The 26,592-nt window shown below is 39.7% G+C and overlaps 1 protein-coding gene across 2 annotated transcripts; it reads right to left on the reverse strand.

Annotated features, from left to right (window-relative positions):
* Positions 1-3,314: 3,314 nt before the first annotated feature.
* LOC100136478 (alpha amylase) lies at positions 3,315-24,887 on the reverse strand. 2 transcript variants are annotated; one of them, XM_045714234.2, is made up of 10 exons: positions 24,777-24,887; positions 14,461-14,636; positions 11,000-11,146; positions 10,491-10,688; positions 9,935-10,165; positions 9,550-9,683; positions 8,654-8,776; positions 8,162-8,362; positions 3,770-3,895; positions 3,315-3,555 (listed from the first exon to the last, which is right to left on the reverse strand). In XM_045714234.2, the coding sequence occupies exons 2-10, from the start codon at positions 14,629-14,631 to the stop codon at positions 3,366-3,368; spliced, it is 1,521 nt and encodes a 506-aa protein (XP_045570190.1). In that variant the 5' UTR covers positions 14,632-14,636; positions 24,777-24,887; the 3' UTR covers positions 3,315-3,365.
* Between the last annotated feature and the right edge of the window lie 1,705 nt (positions 24,888-26,592).

The following is a 26,592-nucleotide window of genomic DNA, read 5'->3' on the forward strand; positions in this document are numbered from 1 at the left end:
TTCAGATTACAAAGTTATAATTTTCCGAATATAACTCTTCAGATTCTTTCATATCTGATCAATTAGTCTTCTATTAATTAATTATTATTATTACCTTCGTCAGTCTCATCTGAACGTCGCAAAATGTTGGTTATCTGCATGAATTCAACCTTTACTATAAATCATCCATCCACCAATTGGCTCAATTATTTATTTACTAACTAATTAAACAATTACACAATATACAATACATAATAACATTATACCGTCCCTAGTGGACTAAACAAAAACAGTTGGGTTATAACACGGTAAATTCAGAGAGAAGAGAAGGGTTTTTTGGGGAGAAAGGCTAAGGAACATTGGTCTTTATAGGACCTGGGAAGCTATTCTCACATAAATACGTATGCCACTAACGATCGCTCATTCGGAAAAGCAATGCATCGTATTTACATGAAACTGGCGATGTGAGGCTCTGGTTTGCCCTGTCTTTTGTTGGAATCTTCCGGGTTGTTGTGTGAGAAGTTAACGTGGTCTGAGAGGGTCATCTCACTCTGGAGATTCATCCGCGTCGGTCAGTATTCACATACTAGATTTGCTACCTTTCCAGCTGCAGTCTGTTTGGCTGTCATCTAGGACTCACTTTTTCTTGAGTGAGCCAATAGTTCAGAGTTCATACCATTTCACGTGTAGAGCAAGCTCCCACATTTCCTGGCCTGTATGGTTGACATTAAAATTTGCCCTTTTAAACATGAGGACAAATCCTCACGATTTCAGAACTTGAGAGACTTTTTGTTATGTAGAGTGGATATTCACAAACACAGCTCACACTGGGGTTTGCTTAGTCCAACGTGAATTGGGTCACTGGGGCTCTTAGAGAAATGTAGAAAAGGAGTTGCTTCATAATTTCCAACCAATGCCGATTCACTTGGGCGTGGCTACTGACTTAGTTAAACTTTACAGGGGAGACAGTTTTCTCATTTTAAAAGTTAACGTCAGATTACATCATTTTGCAAATAGTTTCATCTTTACTCATTCATTTTATACAAGAATTAGAAGCAAACCTCTTAACTGAGGCACCTGTATAAACAGAGTTAGGGTAATGTGGCTGTATTGTCTTTCATGAGGTCACAAACATGAAACCAAATGGACCAGGTCGTAGCTGGCTTCTCCACCGACCTTATACATTCTCCAAAATAGGAATATTGTTCCATTCTCAAATTCTGGAACGTAGTAGAATTGGGCGGGAGACTCCCTTTGTCTTACTGTGAAACTCTCTCTCAATTGCATGGTCAGGGAGACTCTCTGTGGTATTTACGACGTGGTTGTAAGGTTGTAAAACTGCCCCCCCCCCTCCTAACAGGAGATGGGGGGGTTGTTCACATCTCTGCTAGCCAATTCACTGAAAGGGCTAGCGTCATGACAGAAGATAGCCCTATTTGGTAAAAGACCAAGTCCATAATATGGCAAGAACATCTCAAATAAGCAAAGAGAAACAGCAGTCCATCACTACTTTTAGACATGAAGGTCAGTCAATCCTGAACATTTCAAGAACTTTGAACATTTCAAGTGCAATCGCAGAAATCATCAAGCACTATGATGAAACTGGATCTCATGAGGAAAGGAAGACCCAGAGTTACCGCTGCTGCAGAGGATTAAGGTTAAGGTTACCAGCCTCAGAAATAGCAGCCCAAATAAGTGCTCCACAGAGTTCAAGTTACAGACACATCTCAACATCAACTGTTCAGAGGAGACTGCGTGAATCAGGCCTTCATGGTCAAATTTCTGCAAAGAAACCACTACTAAAGGACACCAATAAGAAGAAGAGACTTGCTTGGGCCAAGAAACACAAGCAATGGACATTAGACCGGTGGAAATCTGTCCTTTAGTCTGTTGAGTCCAAATTTGAGATTTTTGGTTCCAAACACTGTCTTTGTGAGACACAGAGTAGCTGAACAGATGATCTCCGCATGTCAGTTTCCCACCGTGAAGCATGGAGGAAGAGGTGTGATAATGTGGGGGTGCTTTGCTGGTGACACTGTCAGTGATTCATTTAGAATTCAAGGCACACTTAACCAGCATGGCTACCACAGCATTCTGCAGCAATACGCCATCCCATCTGGTTTGCGCTTAGTGGAACTATCTTTTGTTTTTCAACAGGACAATAACCAAACACACCTCCAGGCTGTGTAAGGGCTATTTTACCAAGAAGGAGAGTGATGGAGTGCTGCATCAGATTACCTGGCCTCCACAATCACCCGACCTCAACCCAATTGAGATGGTTTAGGATGAGTTGGACCGCACAGTGAAGGAAAAGCAGCCAACAAGTGCTCAGCATATGTGTGAACCTCCTTCAAGACTGTTGGAAAAGCATTCCAGGTGAAGCTGGTTGAGAGAATTCCAAGAGTGGCATCAAGGCAAAGGATGACTTGTTTGTTTAACACTTTTTTGGTTACTACATGATTCCATATGTGTTATTTCATAGTTTTGATGTCTTCACTATTATTCTACAATGTAGAAAATAGGCCAAAAAAAGGAAAACCCTTGAATGAGTAGGTGTGTCCAAACTTTTGACTTTTCTACTATACTCCCTGTTCATCCAAGGGGGTTTCTACTCAGCTAATATATGGCATTATTATCAGATGGTCATACCAAGGATCATTTAGCTATTTGATTTAGAATTTCTGGACCCCTTTAGGTAAAAAAATTATGTTTGTCCTATATGCCTCCTGAGCCTGTTGGGGAGTTGCAGCGATCAGACAAGATCGAAATTGTGGAGAAAGAAGGGGGTAAAATACAACAAAAAAATTAAAATGGGAACTACTTGTTGAATCTACAGATGTGCCCTCAGAAGGCTTTACAGTTTTACTTGTTAAAGACTGGAGATTTACAATTTATCTCAGTAGAATCTCAGTAGAATCTCAGTGGAAGCCCAGGGCAACATTAATTAGTCAAGATTTTTTGTGCGACTTTGACAAGGGACAAGATCCTACTAGGCCTAATGTGACTGTACTTCGATCATTATAATTAGTCGAAAGGTTGTGTTAAGGCACACCATCTTGAGACATGCCTCTCTCAAGCACTATGTTAGCTTCTTATTGTTGTACTAATAACCTGATGTCATTGTGACCATCCATTTGCCCAAGTCAACTTAGAAGTGTCAACGTTAAGGTGTATAGCTTCAAATACTTCAGCATCTGTCTCAAATCAAGAACGTTAACTTGCTTCCCTATAAATCACCAAGCATGTTAAAGGACATCCGCTGAAATAGATTCAGCATTGACAATCAAGTCAAGCCTTCACATAACAGCAAAAACAAAACAAAACCACCACAGAAGTTCAGTTTGCAGTACATTTTATTGTTTGTTTGTGTTTATAGTGGGGTTTTTTTACAGCTTGGAGTCCGCATGGATCGCCACCATGGGGTCCTCGTCGGTGTTGCTGATCTTGAAGTGGGCACGACCATCGTCCCCGACATTGATGGTCTTCCCCGTGCAGCGCCCTCCATCCCTCTGGCCAGAAATGACATCACAGTAGGCGCCGCCGGGCATGCCAGTGTTCAGAGTCACATCCAGGTGCCTGATTGGTTGAAACATAGGAAGTAGAGAGCTAAGAGTGAAGTTTATCTGAATTTAATCAATTAACCACTCAGTCAATCAATCAACCAACCAGTCAACTAATCAGTCAATCAATCGATCGATCACTCTGCCAATCAACCAACCCACCACCCACCCACCGATTTACCAACCAGTCAGCCAACAAATAAACCAAGGTGTTACAGTATAGACATTACCAGTCATCGTTGTTGAAGACAATGAAGCCGCGGTTGCCGCGTCCAAAGGCCACCTGGTTGCTCCCATTATCCCACCAGTTAGAATGGGGCTGTCCGGTCACCACGTTACGGAAGGTAGCCATGTTCCTACACAGACAGAAGACAGAGAAGGAATTTATTACCATAGTTATTTTTCTTCTGCAGAACAACCTACCAACATTTTCATAGTAGCTACGTTCGGTGGAATGAACTGTGAATTCTATGTGTTTATTTAAATTTGTCTATGATACACTACATGGTCAAAAGTATGTAGACACCCCTTTAAATGAGTGGCTTCGGCTATTTCGGCCACACCCGTTACTGACAGGTGTATTAAATCGAGCATACAGTCATGCACTCTCCATAGACAAACATTGGCAGCAGAATACTGAAGAGCTAAGTGTCTATCAACGTGGCACTGTCATAATATGCCACCTTTTCAACAAGTAACATTTCTGCCCTGCTAGAACTGCCCTGCTCAGGTGCAAAGTGGTAGGCCACACAAGCTCACAGAACTGGACCGCCGAGTGTTGAATTGTAAAGAGAGTTACAAATTGTCTGTCCTCGGTTGCAACACTCATTACCGAGTTCCAAACTGCCTCTGGAAGCAACGTCAGCAAGAGAACTGTTCGTCGGGAGCTTCATGAAATGGGTTTCCATTGCCGAGCAGCCGCACACAAGCCTAAGATCACCATGCACAATGCCAAGCATCAGCTGGAGTGGTGTAAAGCTCGCCGCCATTGGACTCTGTAGCCCTGGAAACGCATTCTCTGGAGTGATGAATCACGCTTCACCATCTTGCAGTCCGACGGACAAATCTGGATTTGGCGGATGCCAGGAGAATGCTACCTGCCCCAATGCAGCCAAATGGAATGCTATTGTGGCTGAATGGAAGCTAATCCCTATAGCAATGTTCCAATGTCTAGTGGAAAGCCTTCGCAGAAGAGTGGAGTGTCACGTCCTGACCATAGAAAGTTTTTATTTTCTATGGTAGAGTAGATCAGGGCGTGATTGGGGTTTTCTAGTTTAGTTTTTCTATGTTGTTATGTTCTAGTTTTGTATTTCTATGTTGGGTTTTGTTTAGGATGATCTCCAATTAGAGGCAGCTGGTCATCGTTGTCTCTAATTGGAGATCATACTTAAGTAGGTGTTTTTCCCACCTGGGTTGGTGGGAGATTGTTTTTGAGTAAGTGTATGTTGTACTTTTCGTCACGGTTTGTTGTTTTGTATATTCAGATTATTTTGTATGTATTGCATAGTTTCACAGTTCAATAAAATATGTGGAACGATAATCACGCTGCACTTTGGTCCGCTCCTCTCTACGACAAACGTGACATGGAGGCTGTTATAGCAGCAAAGGGGGTACGAACTCTGTATTAATGCCCATGATTTTTTTGTGAGATATTTGACGAGTTGGTGTCCACATACATTTGGCCATGTAGTGTAAAGTGCATTCGGAAAGCATTCAGACCCCTTCACTTTTTCCACATTTTGTTACGCTACAGTCTTATTCTAAAATGTATTAAAAAAAAATCTCATCAATCTATACACAAAACCTAATAGTTATTATACATTTGTGCAAATGAATTAACAATAAAAAACGGAAATACTACATCTACATAGGTATTTACTCAGTACTTTGTTGAAGCACCTTTGGCAGCGATTACAGCCTTGAGTCTTCGTGGGTATGATGCTACAAGCTTGGCACGCTTGTAATTAGGGAGTTTCTCCCATTTTTTTCTGCAGATCCTCTCATGCTCTGTCAGGTTGGATGGGGAGCGTCGCTGCACAACTATTTTCAGGATCTCCCATCTCCACAGAGGAACTCTGGAGCTCTGTCAGAGTGACCATCAAGTTCCTTCTCCCCCTGATTGCTCAGTTTGGCTGGGTGGCCAGCTCTAGGAAGAGTCTTGGTGTTTCCAAACATCTTCCGTTTAAGAATGATGGAGGCCACTGTGTTCTTGGGAACCTTCAATATTACAGAAATTGTTTGGTACCCTTCCCCAGGTCTGTGCCTCGACACAATCCTGTCTAGGAGCTCTACAGACAATTCCTTTGACCTCATGGCTTGGTTTTTGCTCTGACATGCACTGTTAACTGTGGGACCTTTATATAGACAGGTGTGTACCTTTCCAAATCATGTCCAATCAATTGAATTTAAACACAGGTGGACTCCAATCAAGTAGCAGAAACATCTCAAGGATGATCAATGGAAACAGGATGCACCTGAGCTCAATGTCGAGTCTCATAGTAAAGGGTCTGAATACTTATGTAAATACGGTACTTCTGTTTTTTATTTAAAAAAACCTGTTTTCACTTTGTCATCATGTGTAGATTGTGTAGATTGATGATATACACTGCTCAAAAAAATAAAGGGAACACTTAAACAACACAATGTAACTCCAAGTCAATCACACTTCTGTGGAATCAAACTGTCCACTTAGGAAGCAACAATGATTGACAATACATTTCACATGCTGTTGTGCAAATGGAATAGACAACAGGTGGAAATTATAGGCAATTACCAAGACACCCCCAATAAAGGAGTGGTTCGGCAGGTGGTGACCACAGACCACTTCTCAGTTCTTATGCTTCCTGGCTGATGTTTTGGTCACTTTTGAATGCTGGCGGTGCTTTCACTCTAGTGGTAGCATGAGACGGAGTCTACAACCCACACAAGTGGCTCAGGTAGTGCAGATCATCCAGGATGGCACATCAATGCGAGCTGTGGCAAGAAGGTTTGCTGTGTCTGTCAGCGTAGTATCCAGAGCATGGAGGCGCTACCAGGAGACAGGCCAGTACATCAGGAGACGTGGAGGAGGCCGTAGGAGGGCAACAACCCAGCAGCAGGACCGCTACCTCCGCCTTTGTGCAAGGAGGAGCAGGAGGAGCACTGCCAGAGCCCTGCAAAATGACCTCCAGCAGGCCACAAATGTGCATGTGTCTGCTCAAACGGTCAGAAACAGACTCCATGAGGGTGGTATGAGGGCCCGACGTCCACAGGTGGGGGTTGTGCTTACAGCCCAACACCGTGCAGGACGTTTGGCATTTGCCAGAGAACACCAAGATTGGCAAATTTGCCACTGGTGTCCTGTGCTCTTCACAGATGAAAGCAGGTTCACACTGAGCACGTGACATACGTGACAGAGTCTGGAGACGCCGTGGAGAACGTTCTGCTGCCTGCAACATCCTCCAGCATGACCGGTTTGGTGGTGGGTCAGTCATGGTGTGGGGTGGCATTTCTTTGGGGGGGCCGCAGAGCCCTCCATGTGCTCGCCAGAGGTAGCCTGACTGACATTAGGTACCGAGATGAGATCCCCAGACCCCTTGTGAGACCATATGCTGGTGCGGTTGGCCCTGGGTTCCTCCTAATGCAAGACAATGCTAGACCTCATGTGGCTGGAGTGTGTCAGCAGTTCCTGCAAGAGGAAGGCATTGATGCTATGGACTGGCCCGCCCGTTCCCCAGACCTGAATCCAATTGAGCACATCTGGGACATCATGTCTCGCTCCATCCACCAACGCCACGTTGCACCACAGACTGTCCAGGAGTTGGCGGATGCTTTAGTCCAGGTCTGGGAGGAGATCCCTCAGGAGACCATCAGCCACCTCATCAGGAGCATGCCCAGGCATTGTAGGGAGGTCATACAGGCACGTGGAGGCCACACACACTACTGAGCCTCATTTTGACTTGTTTTAAGGACATTACATCAAAGTTGGATCAGCCTGTAGTGTGGTTTTCCACTTAAATTTTGAGTGTGACTCCAAATCCAGACTTCCATGGGTTGATAAATTGGATTTCCATTGATTATTTTTGTGTGATTTTGTTGTCAGCACATTCAACTATGTAAAGGAAAAAGTATTTAATAAGATTATTTCATTCATTCAGATCTAGGATGTGTTATTTTAGTGTTCCCTTAATTTTTTTGAGCAGTATATATATATAATATATATATATATTTTTTTATATATATGCATTTTAGAATAATGCTATAATGTAACAAAATGTGTAAAAAGTTAAGGGGTCTGAATATTTTCCCAATTCTGATTTTTTTCCACTAATTCGTCTTTTGAGATACCACGAGCGCGTCCTCCCAAATTAATGTTTAAAAAAAATATATATATTATTTAACCAGGCAAGTCAGTTAAGAACAAATTCTTATGTTCAATGACGGCCTAGGAACAGTGAGTTAACTGCCTTGTTCAGGTGCAGAACAACAGATTATTATTTTTATTTTTTACCTTTAGCTCTGGTATTTGAACTTGCAACCTTTACGGTTACCAGTCCAACACTCTAACCGCTAGGCTAACTGCCACCCCAATGTGCCACCAACATCCTGTGATGTACACAGGATGTGTTCGCTATAGGACTTACGTAATCTGGCGCCACCTGTGCTCACACACCCATCCGTCTCCACAGGTGTCGTCAGCGTTCACGTGGACATCCTTGGTGGATCCATCTTCGTGACTGGGAGGGCCCTGCCAGTCGTCAGTACGGTTCCAGCGGAAGGAGGACATCACACGGGCCACCCCGTAGGGATGGGCAAGCATGTAGGCCACGGCCATCTTGTAAATCCTGTAGGTGAGTCAAAATCGATGAAACATCAAATAATGTTTGTTTTCATAATGGTTATTTTTCCGTTGATCATGCATTGATGTCATCGGTGTGAAAAATAGAAAACGTAATTTTCCTGAAGATAAATTGTGTACTTCCTTCCTTAAGCTGTCATAAATTATGTTTACAGTGGTGGAAGAAGTTTAAAAGGAAGGAATTGTAGTGTAAGTACTGTATGTTGTTAAAATGGATATTGGTAAAGTCGTGTAGTGAAAGACTTGGACGTAAGAGAGAGGTGTAGTGAGAGGGTACCTGGCGTCCCAGAAGGTGAGTATGGCGCTTCCACCTCCTCCATGACCTCTCTGGTTGTCATGGTTATCAATAAACACAAGAGCATTGCCGTCGGGCATGAAGCCCCAGCCCTCACCCCAGTTCCTGGAATACACACGTTGATAGGATTTAGGAAAATGACAAAGTTGACATCAACTGTATCTTTCAAATATTCACAAACACAATGATAAGTGTTTATAAAAGTCATATTATGAGTTTGTAATTGTATGTAATTATGTGTGGCTCAGTTGGTGTGGCTCAGTTGGTAGAGCATGGTGTTTGCAAAGCCAGCGTTGTGGGTTCGTTTCCCACGGGGGACCAGTACGGAGATTTTTTTTTAAATTAAATGTATGCATTCACTACTGTAAGTCGCTCTGGATAAGAGCATCTGCTAAAATGACTAAAATAAAAAATTATGTATTAAATGAGTTTGTAATTTATGATGAAATTAGTTAAAGTGCCACTCTATCTCATTTAACACTGGATTTACAAAAAAGAAAAAGCACATCTCAATAGGTGGTTCAGGTGTCCTCATGACATGGCACAAGTTAATGGGGGGGGGGGGGGGCTTTCCTCTTTAGTTCTCTATTGCTCCTGTATTTTTCCTCAAGCAAAGGGGGAGGGCGATGACATCACCTCAGACCATTAGACCATCAGACCAACTCTGAATGGATGACGTCTTTAAGTAGATTTTTTCCCCCCGCTTAAGTGCGTGGACATCACTGCATTTATACTTCAGATATTGTTTTTCAACAGAAAAAAAAGTTCAGAAATAGCTGGAGTCCATCTTTAATTAGTTGTTTGTTAGTTGAATAAGAGCATCTGCTGAATTACTACAATGAAAATGTGCAATGTTAATTCATGTAATCATATCTTACTTGGTGTAAGACAGCTTTTCGCCGTTCCATTTGCGGAAGACTGTTCCGATTTTGGCTCCATATTTGAACTCAGTGACTCTGCCTAGGGGGAAGTACTCTGAGGTCTGGATGGCCTCACCACCCATGTCGATAACCTAAAGGCAAGCAATAAAGACAAATTACCACTGTTGAAGATACACCTTTTACAAATGGAGATGCCAAGACTGAGTAAGAGGATGATAGATGGTATATCTACATGTTATGGAACAAAATTGATTGGATTCAGGCCTATATAGCCGTTTTCCAGATGCTCGAAGCAATTATATTGTGTGTGCGTGGGGGGGGGGGGACCGAGTGGTATAATTTTATAGTATATTACTAGAAAAACAAGGAGTTACATTATTACCTCCTGGAATATGAAGGGTCTGGATCCCCCGTTGAACCAGCGGGTGTTGAGGTTGTGGAGACTTCCGTAGATGACAGTAAGGTCGCCGGGCCACATGTGTTTACTGGCATCCACTCTGAACCCAGCCACTCCCATGTCGATCAGCTTGTTCATGTAGTCGGCCACCTTTCCTCTGACGTAGTCCTTCTCTAGGGCAAGATCCAGCAGACTCACCAGACGACAATCACGCACCTGGGGATGGAACGAAACGTTGCGTAAGCTGATTACAGTCATTTGTCCGTTACCAACCTGAATGAGTGGCAGTGTGAAAGTATCACAATAGTACAAAATTGCATTGTATCACACAAGTAAACAGCAAACTTGAATCAATTTAGACTTAAAAAAAAGTTTGTTTCCCAATGTTAAAGACTACTCTTTTAAGTGGTCTTAAGACCACCAGTCCTATGGCCATAATCAGCATCTCCACAAAAAGAGAAACATTATTTTGTGTAATTGCGTAAAAAAATAAAATAATATTAAGATCGGCAATAATTATTTAGTGTGTACTGAGTCATACCTGGTTGATATCATTGTAATTTTCGATGTCTCCGCTGGCAGTTTTGCACTTGCCTTGGTTGAAATCAAAGCTACTGAAGGGGATGGAAGGGAAGTCCATCTTTTTGGCATTGAAATAGGTTCCACAGGTAGAGTGGGTTCCCTCTCCACCTCCAGCTCCACACATGTGGTTGATAACGGCATCAACGTAGATGTTAACCTGGGAATATTAGGAGAGGGTTAGTGTCATCACAAGAAAGCGGAACAGGACATAGATCTGGAGGAAGGATTTTAACTGTTGGTAAGTTCTGTCGGTTTGGTAGGGCTGAGAGTTGTTAGAAAATCAGTTACACTTGGTTCTGCTGGGTTGGTAGTATGAGTATGATGGTGATTTACATTTTTCTGTGTGTGTTTTGTGGGAGCAGAGTAGGAGATAAAGTAGCCTACTTAACTACTAGCGATGGACTTCTATGACGATATGGAGTTTGTCATGTTCACGATCATGTGTGTTGTTTGGTTGTTGTTGTTTACCCCAACGTTGTTGCATCTGGTAATCATGTCTCTGAGCTCGTTCTCATTTCCTGATCTGGAACACAGGTTGTAGCTGATTGGCTGGTACCGCTCCCACCATGGTCTCCACGGGCTGGTCAACAAAATGCTCTCAGCAGGAGGAGAGATCTAAGGGGAAGAGACAACAGCATAGGTACATTTCTAACTCAAACAACACCTCAGAGGGGTGCACCATGAAGCAGAATCAGTGGGTTAGCCAGTAAACTTAAAAAACAACAGTTAACTTAGATATGTGTTTTTTTTATGTTTTTTGATGTTGAGTAAATTAGACCATGTCCATTTCAAGCATCTCTCTCTCTCTCCTCTCTCTCTCTCTACTATATATATATATATCTATATAGATATATGAAAATGAAGATGTGCATTCCGTATCTATTAGTCTATATATATCTGTATCTATTACTCTATATAGTGAGGGAAAAAAATACTTATTTCCCTCATTAAAATGCAAATCAATTTCTAACATTTTTGCCATGCGTTTTTCAGGATTTTTTTGTTGTTATTCTGTCTCTCGCTGTTCAAATAAACCTACCATGAAAAGTATAGATTGATCATTTCTTTGTCAGTGGGCAAATGTACAAAATCAGCAGGGGATCAAATACTTTTCCCTCTCACTGTATCTGTATATATTACTCTCTCTATATATATCTGTATCTATTACTCTCTCTATATATATATATCTGTATCTATTACTCTATATATACAGTATCTGTATCTATTACTCTATATATATCTGTATCTATTACTCTCTCTATATATCTGTATCTATTACTCTATATATATCTGTATCTATTACTCTATATATACTGTATCTGTATCTATTAATCTCTCTATATATACAGTATCTGTATCTATTATTCTCTCTCTATATATCTGTATCTATTACTCTATATATTTCTGTATCTATTACTCTATATATATCTGTATCTATTACTCTATATATATCTGTATATATTACTCTCTCTCTATATATATCTGTATCTATTACTCTATATATATCTGTATCTATTATTCTATATATACAGTATCTGTATCTATTACTCTCTCTATATATCTGTATCTATTACTCTATATATATCTGTATCTATTACTCTATATATACTGTATCTGTATCTATTAATCTCTCTATATATACAGTATCTGTATCTATTACTCTCTCTATATATATCTGTATCTATTACTCTATATATATCTGTATCTATTACTCTATATATATCTGTATCTATTGCTCTCTCTATATATATATATCTGTATATATTACTCTATATATACAGCATCTGTATATATTACTCTCTCTATATATATTTGTATCTATTACTCTATATATATCTGTATCTATTACTCTATATATACAGTATCTGTATCAATTACTCTATATATATCTGTATCTATTACTCTATATATATCTGTATCTATTACTCTCTCTATATATACAGTATCTGTATCTATTACTCTATATATATCTGTATCTATTACTCTCTCTATATATATCTGTATCTATTACTCTCTATATATATATTACTCTCTCTATATATATCTATATCTATTACTCTCTATATATATATGTATCTATTACTCTATACATGCAGTGTCTGTATCTATTACTCTCTCTATATATATCTGTATCTATTATTCTGTATATATATATATATATATATATGTCTGTATATATTACTCTCTCTATCTATATTACTCTCTAAATATATATATATATTACTCTCTCTATATATGTCTGTATATATTACTCTCTATATATATATCTGTATATATATTACTCTGTATATATATATATATATATATATATATATATATCTGTATATATTACTCTCTATATATATAGCTGTATCTATTATTCTGTATATATATATATCTGTATCTATTACTCTGTATATGTATATATGTCTGTATCTATTACTCTGTATATATACTACAGCAACTGTAGTATGTGCTGATAATGTTTGCTAAAATGAAGACACTAACCAGATTTCCATCCATCCATTTTCTGCGAGTAAAGTATGTTGGGTAAAAAAAATTCAAGACATGCCTGATGGAAACAACATATTTGTCTGTAAACTTTCCAAATGTCGACAAAACAAAATGAGCTAGACGAGGTGGGATCTTTTTGTGCCTTTAAAATGAATTATCAGAGAAATGGCTGTGGAAAAGTCTTTATATTTATATAATAACCATCATATTTAAGTAAACTTGGAGTCACGCGATGATATGGTCTGTGGTCGTCCCACTATGACTAGGGAAAGCAGGCAGTGTATTAGTCTACAGGTGATATAACTTTACAGGATGGTGAAAGTGCACGGTGATGAGCTTGATGCTCCTTTCCATTGAGTGTCTTATGGTGATCGATGTTTTGCTGCCGTTTGACAAATAAAAATAATTTCACTCCTTTGTCCATAATAATCTCATCCTGTAGGCTATACCCACACAGGATCTGCCATCTGTTGGGTAGAGCACATGTGCCAATACCAGTGGCCACATTTGCTATAAAACGCAACATTCTTTGTGACAAAACCATCAGTAGAGATGAACATGCGATGGAAACTCATTTAAATTGTATTTTTTATTCGGTACAAGTTATTTTTATGTGCGCTACGTCGTCACGCACAGACTTTTATCCGCAACAAGGCAATTTGACAGAAATACATCTCTGGTGGGAAAATGCACATCTTGTTTTATTTTTTATTTTTGAATATTCGCACGAAAATCTGTCGTAAATTGGATGGAAATGTAGTGATACAACATTCATATGATCAATACTCTTATGGGAAGAGGAAATGTAAGTTATTAGCCATAAGAACAGCAACCTTGGTGAGTACAGTAGGATAAACCCTGGGCCTGGAGAACAACAACCATGGTGAGTACATTAGGATAAACCCTGGGCCTGGAGAACAACAACCATGGTGAGTACAGTAGGATAAACCCTGGGCCTGGAGAACAACAACCATGGTGAGTAGAGTAAGATAAACCCTGGACCTGGAGAACAACAACCATGGTGAGTAGAGTAAGATAAACCCTGGGCCTGGAGAACAACAACCATGGTGAGTAGAGTAAGATAAACCCTGGACCTGGAGAACAACAACCATGGTGAGTACATTAGGATAAACCCTGGACCTGGAGAACAACAACCATGGTGAGTACATTAGGATAAACCCTGGGCCTGGAGAACAACAACCTTGGTGAGTACATTAGGATAAACCCTGGACCTGGAGAACAACAACCATGGTGAGTACAGTAGGATAAACCCTGGGCCTGGAGAACAACAACCATGGTGAGTACATTAGGATAAACCCTGGGCCTGGAGAACAACAACCATGGTGAGTAGAGTAAGATAAACCCTGGGCCTGGAGTCTTTCTTGACCAGTTGACCTAAACAGGAAAACACTTCTCCATTCTCCTACATTACATACCTGAACCCCAGCGTATCCTTTGGGAGCCAGGAACCTCTCACACTCAGCCGCGATGTCGTTCCACTTCCACTCAAACAGGTGGACGATGGCCTGCCTGCCATGCTTAGCATGAGGGTTGTGGTAAGCCTGGCTCAGCCCCAGCAGTGTCAACAGAACTAGATACTTCATCATGTTGTCTATCCCGGGTCGAGATAGAAAAAAAAAATCCGACGACAAACTGGAGGTTTGACACCCAGTATATATACAGAGCATAGACGTCTGACCATTCACACTATGGCCAATGATAGGGCGTATTATGTTTCTGTAAAGAATCCACATGTGTTTATCTACAAAGTCAAGGGCAGTGTAAAAGCAGGTGTGTGGTATCAAGTCTTACTCATGATTGAAGTAACCTACAGAGTTTTCCTTCCACAAAAAAATAGAAGAGTGAAAAATACCTCTGGCATACTGAGATCTACTTTACCTGAATTACACTCTAAGAAAAAAAGGGTTCTTTGCTGAGGGATAGGGTTCTACCAAGAACTGGTTTGATCTGAAGAACCCTTTTTGGAAGACAAGGCTTATTTATAAGGCAAAGGGTTCTACATAGAACCTTTAATATTCTAAGAACTATTTCTGGAAGAAAGGGTTCTTAAATGATTCATTGGAAGGCAAGAAGGGTTCTACATAGAACCATATATCATATTTCCCAGCATGCAGGGAGATTCTCAGAATTGTTTGTTTCACAGTCATATCTGTGTTTTTGCATGTACATTGATTTGTTTATTAAGGTGTTAGGGTATAACTAGGCTCTCTCAAAGAAAGGCCTTAATGATATATGTAATGTATTGTCATAAATAATTAGATTGGAAAAGGCTGGTGGAACAGTTCATAGAATACCCCTCCAAAGATAAAAGGGGTCGTTGGTAGAACCCTTCATAGACGGTTCTAGGAATAACCTTTAGATGATAACGTGGTTCTTGGTAGAACCCTTCATAGACAGTTCTAGGAAGAACCTTTACATGATAACATGGTTCTTGGTAGAACCCTTCATAGACGGTTCTAGGAATAACCTTTAGATGATAACATGGTTCTTGGTAGAACCTGTCATGACGTGGCCCTTTCTGGGTGTAGATCGTGGCTGTCCCCCCATTCTCTCTCTCTCCTAAACCAGGATTAGTACCTCAGGTCATAAATGCCGGGTAGAAACTGCCATGCAGTATGGAGGTAGAGAGCCTAGAGAGACCAATGGAAGACTTGGCCAAACTGCTAAACTCCTAATTAAACAACATTCTTACTTTTGGGAATGTGGGAATGGGCTGTGGACACTTAAGGGACAGTTATGATGAGTGTGTTTCATTTGGTGATCTCATGAAGGACAGGAAACACACATAACGGTATCTCTTAAAGTGTACATTTCCCAGCTGTCAGGTTTACATCTAAATATTGTGAAATGTATGTGATTAATTAAACATGAAACTATTTGTGAAAAGATGTAATGTGATGTTAACCTCTATGGGCTAGGTGGGACGCTTGCGTCCCACCTACTCAACAGCCAGTGTAATCCCGTGGCGCGTTATTCAAATTCCTCAAAAATGCAAAAACTTCAATTTTTCAAACATATGACTATTTTACACCATTTTAAAGACAAGACTCTCGTTAATCTAACCACACTGTCCGATTTCAAAAAGGCTTTACAGCGAAAGCAAAACATTAGATTATGTCAGCAGAGTACCCAGCCAGAAATAATCAGACACCTATTTTTCAAGCTAGCATATAATGTCACAAAAAACAAAACCACAGCTAAATGCAGCACTAACCTTTGATGATCTTCATCAGATGACACACCTAGGACATTATGTTATACAATACATACATGTTTTGTTCAATCAAGTTCATATTTATATCAAAAACCAGCTTTTTACATTAGCATGTGACGTTCAGAACTAGCATTCCCACCGAACACTTCCGGTGAATTTACTAAATTACTCACGATAAACATTCACAAAAAAACATAACAATTATTTTAAGAATTATAGATACAGAACTCCTTTATGCAATCGAGGTGTCCGATTTTAAAATAGCTTTTCGGTGAAAGCACATTTTGCAATATTCTGAGTAGATAGCTCGCCATCACAGGCTAGCTATTTTGACACCCACCAAGTTTGACCCTCACCAAACTCAGATTTACTATAAGAAAAATTGGATTACCTTTGTTGTTCTTCGTAAGAATGCACTCCCGGGACTTCTACTTCAATAACAAATGTTGGTTTGGTTCCAAATAATCCATAGTTATATCCAAATAGCGGCGTTTTGTTCGTGCGTTCAAGACACTATCCAAGGGTGACGAAGGGTTACGCGCCCGACGCGTTTCGTGACAAAAAATGTCAAAATATTCCATTACCGTACTTCGAAGCATGTAAACCGCTGTTTAAAATCAATCTTTATGCTATTTTTCTCGTAAAAAAGCGATAATATTCCGACCGGGAGTCGTTGTTTTCGTTCAAATACGAAAGAATAAAAACATGGTGTTGCCTCGTGCACGCGCCTCCAGTCTCTGTTCTCTGATCGACCACTATCTAAATGCGCTAATGTTTTTCAGCCAGGGCCTGCAAAGCCACCATTCAGCTTTTTGCCGCCTTCTGAGAGCCTATGGGAGCCGTAGGAAGTGTCACGTTACAGCAGAGATCCCCTGTTTTGGATAGAGATGATCAAGAAGGCCAAGAAATGGTCAGAGAGGGCGCTTCCTGTTTGGAATCTTCTCAGGTTTTGGCCTGCCAAATGAGTTCTGTTATACTCACAGACACCATTCAAACAGTTTTAGAAACTTTGGAGTGTTTTCTATCCAAAGCTAATAATTATATGCATATTCTAGTTTCTGGGCAGGAGTAATAATCAGATTTAATCAGGTACGTTTTTTATCCGGCCGTAAAAATACTGCCCCCTATCCATAACAGGTTAACCTCTATGGGACCGGCGGGACGAATTCGTCCCACCTACGTAACAGCCACTGCCAGCCTGTGGCGCGATTTTCAAAATCTTCAAAATCCTATTACTTCAATTTCTCAAACATATGACTATTTTACAGCCATTTAAAGATAAGACTCTCGTTAATCTAACCACACTGTCCGATTTCAAAAAGGCTTTACAACGAAAGCAAAACATTAGATTATGTCAGCAGAGTACCAAGCCAGAAATAATCAGACACCCATTTTTCAAGCCAGCATATAATGTCACCAAAACCCAGAAGACAGCTAAATGCAGCACTCACCTTTGATGATCTTCATCAGATGACAACCCTAGGACATTATGTTATACAATACATGCATGTTTTGTTCAATCAAGTTCATATTTATATCAAAAACCAGCTTTTTACATTAGCATGTGACGTTCAGAACTAGCATACCCCCCGCAAACTTACGGGGAATTCGCTAACATTTTACTAAATTACTCACGATAAACGTTCACAAAAAGCATAACAATTATTTTAAGAATTATAGATACAGACCTCATCTATGCACTCGATATGTCCGATTTTAAAATAGCTTTTTGGTGAAAGCACATTTTGCAATATTCTAAGTACATAACCCAGGCATCACGGGCTCGCTATTTAGACACCCGGCAAGTTTAGCACTCACCATAATCATATTTACTATTATAAAAATGTCATTACCTTTTGTTGTCTTCGTCAGAATGCACACCCAGGACGTCTACTTCAATAACAAATGTTGGTTTGGTCCAAAATAATCCATCGTTATATCCGAATAGCGGCGTTTTGTTCGTGCGTTCCAGACACTATCCGAAATAGTAAAGAAGTGTCGCGCGCTTGGCGCAATTCCTGACAATAAAATTCAAAGTATTCAATTGCCGTACGTCGAAGCATGTCAACCGCTGTTTAAAATCAATTTTTACGTCATTTTTCTCGTAGAAAAGCGATAAAATTCCGACAGGGAATCTCCTTTTCGGCAAACAGAGGAAAAAATCCCAAAGGCGGGGGCGGTCGGGGTCACGCGCATAAGCTAGTGTCTCTTGATGGGCCACTTGAGAAAGGCGATAATGTGTTTCAGCCTGGGGCTGGAATGACGACATTCTCTTTTTTCCCGGGCTCTGAGAGCCTATGGACGACGTGGGAAGTGTCACGTTAGAGCAGAGATCCTTAGTAAATGATAGAGATGGCAAAGAAGTTCCAGAAATGGTCAGACAGGCCACTTCCTGTAAAGGAATCTCTCAGGTTTTGACCTGCCATTTGAGTTCTGTTATACTCACAGACACCATTCAAACAGTTTTAGAAAATTTAGGGTGTTTTCTATCCATATGTAATAAGTATATGCATATTCTAGTTACTGAGTAGGAGTGGTAACCAGATTAAATCGGGTATGTTTTTTATCCAGCCGTGTCAATGCTGCCCCCTAGCCCTAACAGGTTAAAACCTCTTGAAGCGCTCGTCCCTCATGCGGGATCAACATCCAGCGAAAAATCATATCGCCATATTCATAACCGAACCATAGCAAAATTTTATATTTTTTCTTCTTCTCAAATATAGGACTATTTTATATTGTTTTATAGATACACCTCTCCTGAATCGAACCACGTTGTCCGATTTCAAAAAGGCTTTACAGCAAAAGCAAAACATTAGATTATGTTAGAGGAGTATATCGTCAAAGTAGCCACATAGCCATTTTCTGACCAACCACATGCATCACAAATAACCAAAAAACAGCTAAATGCAGCACTAACCTTTGACAATCGTCATCAGATGACACTCCTAGGACATCATGTTACACAACACATGCATTGTTTTGTTCGATAAAGTTCACATTTATATATAAAAACAGCATTTTACATTGGCGCGTGACGTTGAGAAACTATTTTCCCTCAAATGCATCCGGTGAACAGCACTACAATTTACTAAATTACTATTCGAAAACATTTTAAAAATGTAATATTGTCATTCAAAGAATTATAGATTAACATCTCGTGAAAGCACCCGCATTGCCAGATTTAAAAATAACTCTACTGGGAAATCACACTTGCAATAAAAGGGGATGCTATACTCAGAAAAATAGGCTAGCGATACAGGTCAGCGCCATCTTGGAACAATCGAATATCAAATCTACTCTTGTATACTATTGTAAATATTCCCTTACCTTTGATTATCTTCATCAGAAGACACTTTCAGGAATCCCAGGTCCACAACAAATGTAGTTTTGTTAGAAAAAGTTAATAATTTATGTCCCAATAGTTCCTTCTTGTTAGCGCGTTCCGAAGGCTACTCAAAATGTACCGTCGTGCGTGGGCCTTCTCGTCACGAAAGTGCAAAAAAAAAATATTTAAGTTCGTTCAAACATGTCAAATGTTGTATAACCTCTATGGGCTATGTGGGACGCAAGCGTCCCACCCCTGGTACACCCTATCAACAACAGGTGAAATATCAAGAGCGCCAAATTTGAAAACAATTAAATGTCATAATTCAAATTTCTCAAACATACAACTATCTTACACCCTTTGAAAGATAAACATCTCCTTAATCTAACCACGTTGTCCGATTTCAAAAAGGCTTTACGGTGAAAGCATAAAGTTAGATTATGTTAGGAGAGTACATTGACAATAGCTGTGTGTAATGTTTTGTCAATTCAAAGACAGGCGTCACCAAAAGCAGAAAACCAGCTAAAATTATGCACTAACCTTTGACAATCTCCATCAGATGACACTCCTAGGACATTATGTTAGACAATACATGCATTTTTTGTTCTATCAAACAGCGTTTTACTATGGCATTGATGTTGAGGAAATCGTTTCCCTCCAATAACCGCCAGTCAATCAGCACGACAAATTAAATAATTACTATTCGAAAACATTGGTAAAATATTATATTGTCATTCAAAGAATTATAGATTTACATCTCTTGAACGCAACCGGATTGCCAGATTTAAAAATAACCTTACTGGGAAATCACACTTTGCAATAATCTGAGCACTGCGCCCAGAAAAATACGCTTTGCGATACAGACTAACCGCCATGTTGGAGAGATCTAAAATCGAAAATACTATGTAAATAATCCATTACCTTTGATTCTCTTCATCAGATGTCACTTCCAGGAATCCCAGGTCCATGACAAATGTAGTTTTGTTCGAAAAAGCTCATAATTTATGTCCAAAAAGCTCCGTGTTGTTAGCACATGATCTATGCCCGCCGGACTTCTCGTCATGAACGAGGGGAAAAAAAATATTCAAGTTCGTTCAAACATGTCAAACGTTGTATAGCATAAATCATTAGTGCCTTTTTTAACCAGAACATGAATAATATTCAAGGCGGACGATTGCATTCTCTTTTAAAACGTATTGGAACGAGAGTACCCAACATGAACTCGCGCGCCAGAGTCTAATCGGCCACCACCGTTCCAAGGCTCTTGTTCGGTCAGATCTCACAGTATAAGACTCAAAACACTTTGTAAAGACTGGTGACATCTAGTGGAAGCCATAGGAAGTGCTCAACAATTAATAAGCCCCTGTGTGTTTCAATGGCATAGGCTTAAAGGTAATTCAACACATCAGGTATCCACTTCCTGTCAGAATTTGTCTCAGGGTTTTGACTGCCATATGAGTTCTGTTATACTTACAGACACCATTCAAACAGTTTTAGAAAATTCAGAGTGTTTTCTATCCAAACATGAACAATAATATGCATATTCTAGCTTCTGAGTTGGTGTAGGAGGCAGTTAAAAATGGGCACATATTTTTTTCAAAATTCTCAATACTGCCCCCTAGCCCCAACAGGATAACATAAATCTTTAGGGCCTTTTTCAACCAGAGCTTCAATAATATTTAAGGGGGACGGTTGCATTGTCTTTCTAAACGTTTCGAAAGGGGAGGGTAGCCAGGGGCGCCCGCGTCATAATGGTAATGGCCCTCCCCCTATGACCAAGTTCCACAGACTCTCATTCGGTCAGTTTGTACTGTAGAAGACTCAAACCACTTTGTAAAGACTGGGGACATCTAGTGGAAGCCATAGGAAGTACTCAATGAATCCTAACTCACGGTGTGATTTATAGGCAAAGTGCTGAAGTTGAGTCCGCAAATCAGATTTCCACTTCCTGTTAGGATCTGTCTCAGGGTTTTGACTGCCATATGAGTTCTGTTATACTCACAGACACCATTCAAACAGTTTTAGAAACTTTAGGGTGTTTTCTATCCACATCCACTAATTATATGCATATCATAGCTTCTGAGTTTGAGTAGGAGGCCGTTTAAAATGGGCACGTATTTTTTTCAAAAATCGCTGTAGCGCCCCCTATCCTTGGCGTGCGTCAAGAGGTTAAACTACAACTCTACCAAAGGACAAGACTATACCACGTGGAGTATTGGCTACACGGATGGAAATGGTTAAACTCTGAGACTATCGATCCCTACAGAATAAGAGCAAATCTTAGACCTATAATTACTAGTCTGCAGCTAGAAATGACGTAAGTCTAGAACGAGAATACAGACAACCGCCGAAGCATCTATTCTATGAGAACATTTCTGAATGGAACTCTGAAGTACACATTCTAACCACCTACAACCACGAAAGACTTTGTGACTTCAATGAAAGTTAACCAGAGACTCAGATGAACCCTACCGGAATATCGAGGATTCCAACAGAGAAGACAACAACGACATACGGGTGTAACTATATATACATTGCAATTGTTCTCGAATGAGCGGCTGTTCATGTGCAAAGGATTAGCATTTCAATGAATATAATTATAGACTGTGTGTAGTGTATCCATTTGTCTTTCCCGCTCTTTCTCAGTCCCACCCCTTTCCTTTTGTCTACCAAGCTGTCATATCGGCTAAGTCCACTAGGGACTTTTCTTTGTATCATGTAGCAACCCAATGTACTAATTGTGTGTTTTCATGTATTTCTGTGATTTGATTAGTTAGTAAATAATAAATTAAGGCAATTTGTATATCGCTGATTCATAATTTATGCTAGGGTTCGTGCAGATAACCAATAATTTTACGACGTTTGGAGTGAGACTAACAAGGTAATAATAATACATTAATGAGAATGACTAATAGAGTAATATTGACTAAGTAATAATGACTAAGAGTAATATTCGGAAAATTATAACTCTGTAAGTCAACATTTTCCATGGTGCCCCGACTTCCTAGTTAATTAAGTTGACATGATTAGTTTAACCTGTTAGGGCTAGGGGGCAGTATTTACACGGCCGGATAAAAAACGTACCCGATTTAATCTGGTTATTACTACTGCCCAGAAACTAGAATATGCATATAATTATTGGCTTTGGGTAGAAAACACCCTAAAGTTTCTAAAACTGTTTGAATGTTGTCTGTGAGTATAACAGAACTCATATGGCAGGCAAAAACCTGAGAAGATTCTGTACAGGAAGTGCCCTCTCTGACCATTCCTTGGGCTTCTTGACTCTTTTTATTGAAAACGTAGGATCTTTGCTGTAACGTGACACTTCCTACGGCTCCCATAGGCTCTCAGAACCCGGGAAAAAGCTGAATGATGTCGAGGCAGCCCCTGGCTGAAAAACATTAGCGCCTTTGGTAAGTGGTCTATCAGAGGACAATGAGACTGAGGCGCGTGCACGAGGCAACCCCATGTTTTTATTTTCTCTCTCTTTGTACTAAAACACAGATTCCCGGTCGGAATATTATTGCTTTTTTATGATAAAAATGGCATAAAAATTTTAAACAGCGGTTGACATGCTTCGAAGTACGGTAATGGAATATTTAGAATTTTTTTGTCACGAAACGCGTCGGGCGCGTCACCCTTCTTTCCACTTCGGATAGTGTCTTGAACGCACGAACAAAACAGAGGATATTTGAACATAACTATGGATTATTTTGAACCAAACCAACATTTGTTATTGAAGTAGAAGTCCTGGGAGGGCATTCTGACGAAGAACAGCAAAGGTAATAACATTTTTCTTATAGTAAATCTGACTTTGGTGAGGGCTAAACTTGGTGGGTGTCTAAATAGCTAGCCCTGTGATGCCGGGCTATCTACTTAGAATATTGCAAAATGTGCTTTCACCGAAAAGCTATTTTAAAATCCGACATAGCGAGTGCATAGAGGAGTTCTGTATCTATAATTCTTAAAATAATTGTTATGTTTTTTGTGAACGTTTATCGTGAGTAATTTAGTAAATTCACCGGAAGTTTGCGGGGGGTATGCGAGTTCTGAACGTCACATGCTAATGTAAAAAGCTGGTTTTTGATATAAATATGAACTTGATTGAACAAAACATGCATGTATTGTATAACATAATGTCCTAGGGGTGTCATCTGATGAAGATCATCAAAGGTTAGTGCTGCATTTAGCTGTGGTTTGGGTTTATGTGACATTATATGCTAGCTTTAAAAATGGATGTCTGATTATTTCTGGCTGGGTACTCTGCTGTCATAATCTAATGTTTTGCTTTCGTTGTAAATGCTTTTTGAAATCGGACAGTGTGTTTAGATTTAACGAGAGTCTTGTCTTTAAAATGGTGTAAAATAGTCATATGTTTGAGAAATTGATGTAATAGCATTTCTAAGGTATTTGAATAACGCGCCACAGGATTCCACTGGCTGTTACGTAGGTGGGACGATTTCGTCCCACCTTCCCTAGAGAGGTTAATCACGTAATAACAATTACACATAGAGAATTGATTTGATAAAATAACAGTCTTCACATTTAATGATAGTAAAGACACGACAAACCCTTCAATGACGGTTCTAGGAAGAACCTTTACACGATAACATGGTTCTTGGTAGAACCCTTCTAGGCAGAACCATATACAGGGAGTTCTTTGAAGAACCCTACATAGAGGGTTCTAGATATAAACCCTCAGCAAAATGACAAAATATGGGACAATACTAGACTGTGTTTCAAGTAGCCGTGCATGAAATATGTTTTGTGTTAAAAAAAAAAAAACAGTAGTAACTGATGATAGTTGTAAGAGTTTTAGTGTGATTTGTATTCATAGCAGGGACACATGTGTCTTTTCTACACTCTTAGAAAAAAGCTTTAAAAAGTGTTCTTCGGCTGTCCCCATACTAAGAGAACCCTTTTTTTGTTCCAGGTAGAACCCGTTTTGGTTCAAAGTGGAACCCTTTTAGGTTCCATGTACAACCCTCTGTGCAAAGAGTTCTACATGGAACCCCAAATAGTTCTACCCAGAACCAAAACGGGTTCTTCAAAGGGTTCTCTTATGGGGACAGCCAAAGGATCCTTTTAGGATTTAAAGAGCACTTTTTTTTCTAAGAGTAAAGGTCATGAAAGCTATGCACAATATTCTTGCAAAAAAATGAAACACTGAATAATGTTAGCTGCAACCTTACCTTGTGTATAGCCCCGTTGTGAATCGAGATATATTGTAATGTTTGCTAAATAACCAGTGAATGATGAAACAGTTTGTCAGAGCTAGCATTTGTTTTGCCAAATACCACTATAAAATCAATAGCTGCAATAGATATCTGAGATTGCAACATTTAAACTAGTGGAAAGGAACATCTCACTGTCAATATCATACAAAAAAAAAATAATATCTAACATCATTATAGTGATTATAAACTATGAACTTTTCAATGTATAGATAAATGTAACTATAGATCATAGAGATGTTATAGACAGACATATTATTAATTCAGTGTTCATAGTGTTTAGAATGGCTTGAAACCATCATCTGTCGTATACCTATTTACAGTGCCAATTCATTTCTGTTGAGTTATTATGACTGTGTGTGTGTGTGTGTGTGTGTGTGTGTGTGGTGTGTGTGTGGTGTGTGTACTGGTTTCCAACAACAATACTATACTCAAGATGGCATGACAATTCTGATAGAAATGTAAAATGTCAGGGGGCTCAATCCAACAGTGAAATTCACAATTACTGTATATTCATTTTTCGTTACATACAACTACAGTAGTTGGCGGTGCTTGTATAACCAGGGCTTATTTTCTCTCAGACTGACCTTGACATGTTTTCCTGATCTGCGCTTTATCTGTTTCAGAGAAATTTAGTGTAACTGGAGTGTTGCTTTATCAGGAGTACATAAATAGCTTACAGTAAAAAAAATAAAAAAATAATACTTCTCTCTTTGTGTACAATTCATAAAACTCCAAAAACTAAAGTCATATTATTTTTGTTTGAATATCTAATAAATAGTGTATAAACATTATGGACAGTATGTGGATAGAATATGTAGTATATCTGTAGAATATGTGGATAGAATATGTAGTATATCTGTAAAATACTTGGATAGAATATGTAGTATATCTGTAGAATACTTGGATAGAATATGTAGTATATCTGTAGAATACTTGGATAGAATATGTAGTATATCTGTAGAATACTTGGATAGAATATGTAGTATATCTGTAGAATATGTGGATAGAATATGTAGTATATCTGTAAAATATGTGGATAGAATATGTAGTATATCTGTAGAATACGTGGATAGAATATGTAGTATATCTGTAAAATACGTGGATAGAATATGTAGTATATTTGAACAGGGTGGCCTTGACCAGAATACAGTATATACATATGAAGTGGATAAAACAGTATGTAAACATTATAAAAGTGACCAGTGTTCCATGTCTATGTATATAGGGCAGCAGCCTCTAAGGTGCAGGGTTGAATAACTGGGTGGTAGCCGGTTGGTGACAGTGACCTAAAGTTCAGGGCAGGGTACTGGGTGGAGGCCAGCTAGGGGTGACTATTTAACAGTCTGATGGCCTTGAGATAGAAACTGTTTTTCAGTCTCTCTGTCCCAGCTTTAATGCACCTGTACCGACCTCGCCTTCTGGATGGGAACGGGGTTAACAGGCTGTGGCTCGGGTGGCTGTTGTCCTTGATGATCTTTTTGGCCTTCCTGTGACATCGGGTGCTGTAGGTATCCTGGAGGGCAGGCAGTGTGCCTCCGATGACGCATTGGGCTGACCAAACCACCCTCTGGAGAGCCCTGCATTTTGCGGAAGGTGCATCTGCCGAAACCAGACGGTGATAGAGCCCGACAGAATGCTCTCAATTGTGCATCTGTAATTGTCTTAGGGGCCAAGACAAATTTCTTCAGCCACCTGAGGTTGAAGAGGCTATAACAATATTTTGAATATAAATACACAATGCAGAGGATGAGAGGATGAGAATACTAATGGT

The sequence above is a fragment of the Salmo salar genome, chromosome 03 (genome assembly GCF_965601325.2).
Source record: "Salmo salar chromosome 03, fSalSal1, whole genome shotgun sequence".
Taxonomy (NCBI): domain Eukaryota; kingdom Metazoa; phylum Chordata; class Actinopteri; order Salmoniformes; family Salmonidae; genus Salmo; species Salmo salar.

What these genes read in the sequence shown, in the direction of transcription:
- LOC100136478 (XM_045714234.2), bottom strand. Translation starts at nt 14,631, where the DNA reads ATGATGAAGTATCTAGTTCTGTTGACACTGCTGGGGCTGAGCCAGGCT. An exon ending in CTCACCTTCTGGGACGCCAG is followed by an intron (nt 8,363 to 8,653) that starts GTACCCTCTCAC and finishes ACTCACCTACAG; the next exon opens with GATTTACAAGATGGCCGTGG. An exon ending in GTCTTCAACAACGATGACTG is followed by an intron (nt 3,556 to 3,769) that starts GTAATGTCTATA and finishes TCAACCAATCAG; the next exon opens with GCACCTGGATGTGACTCTGA.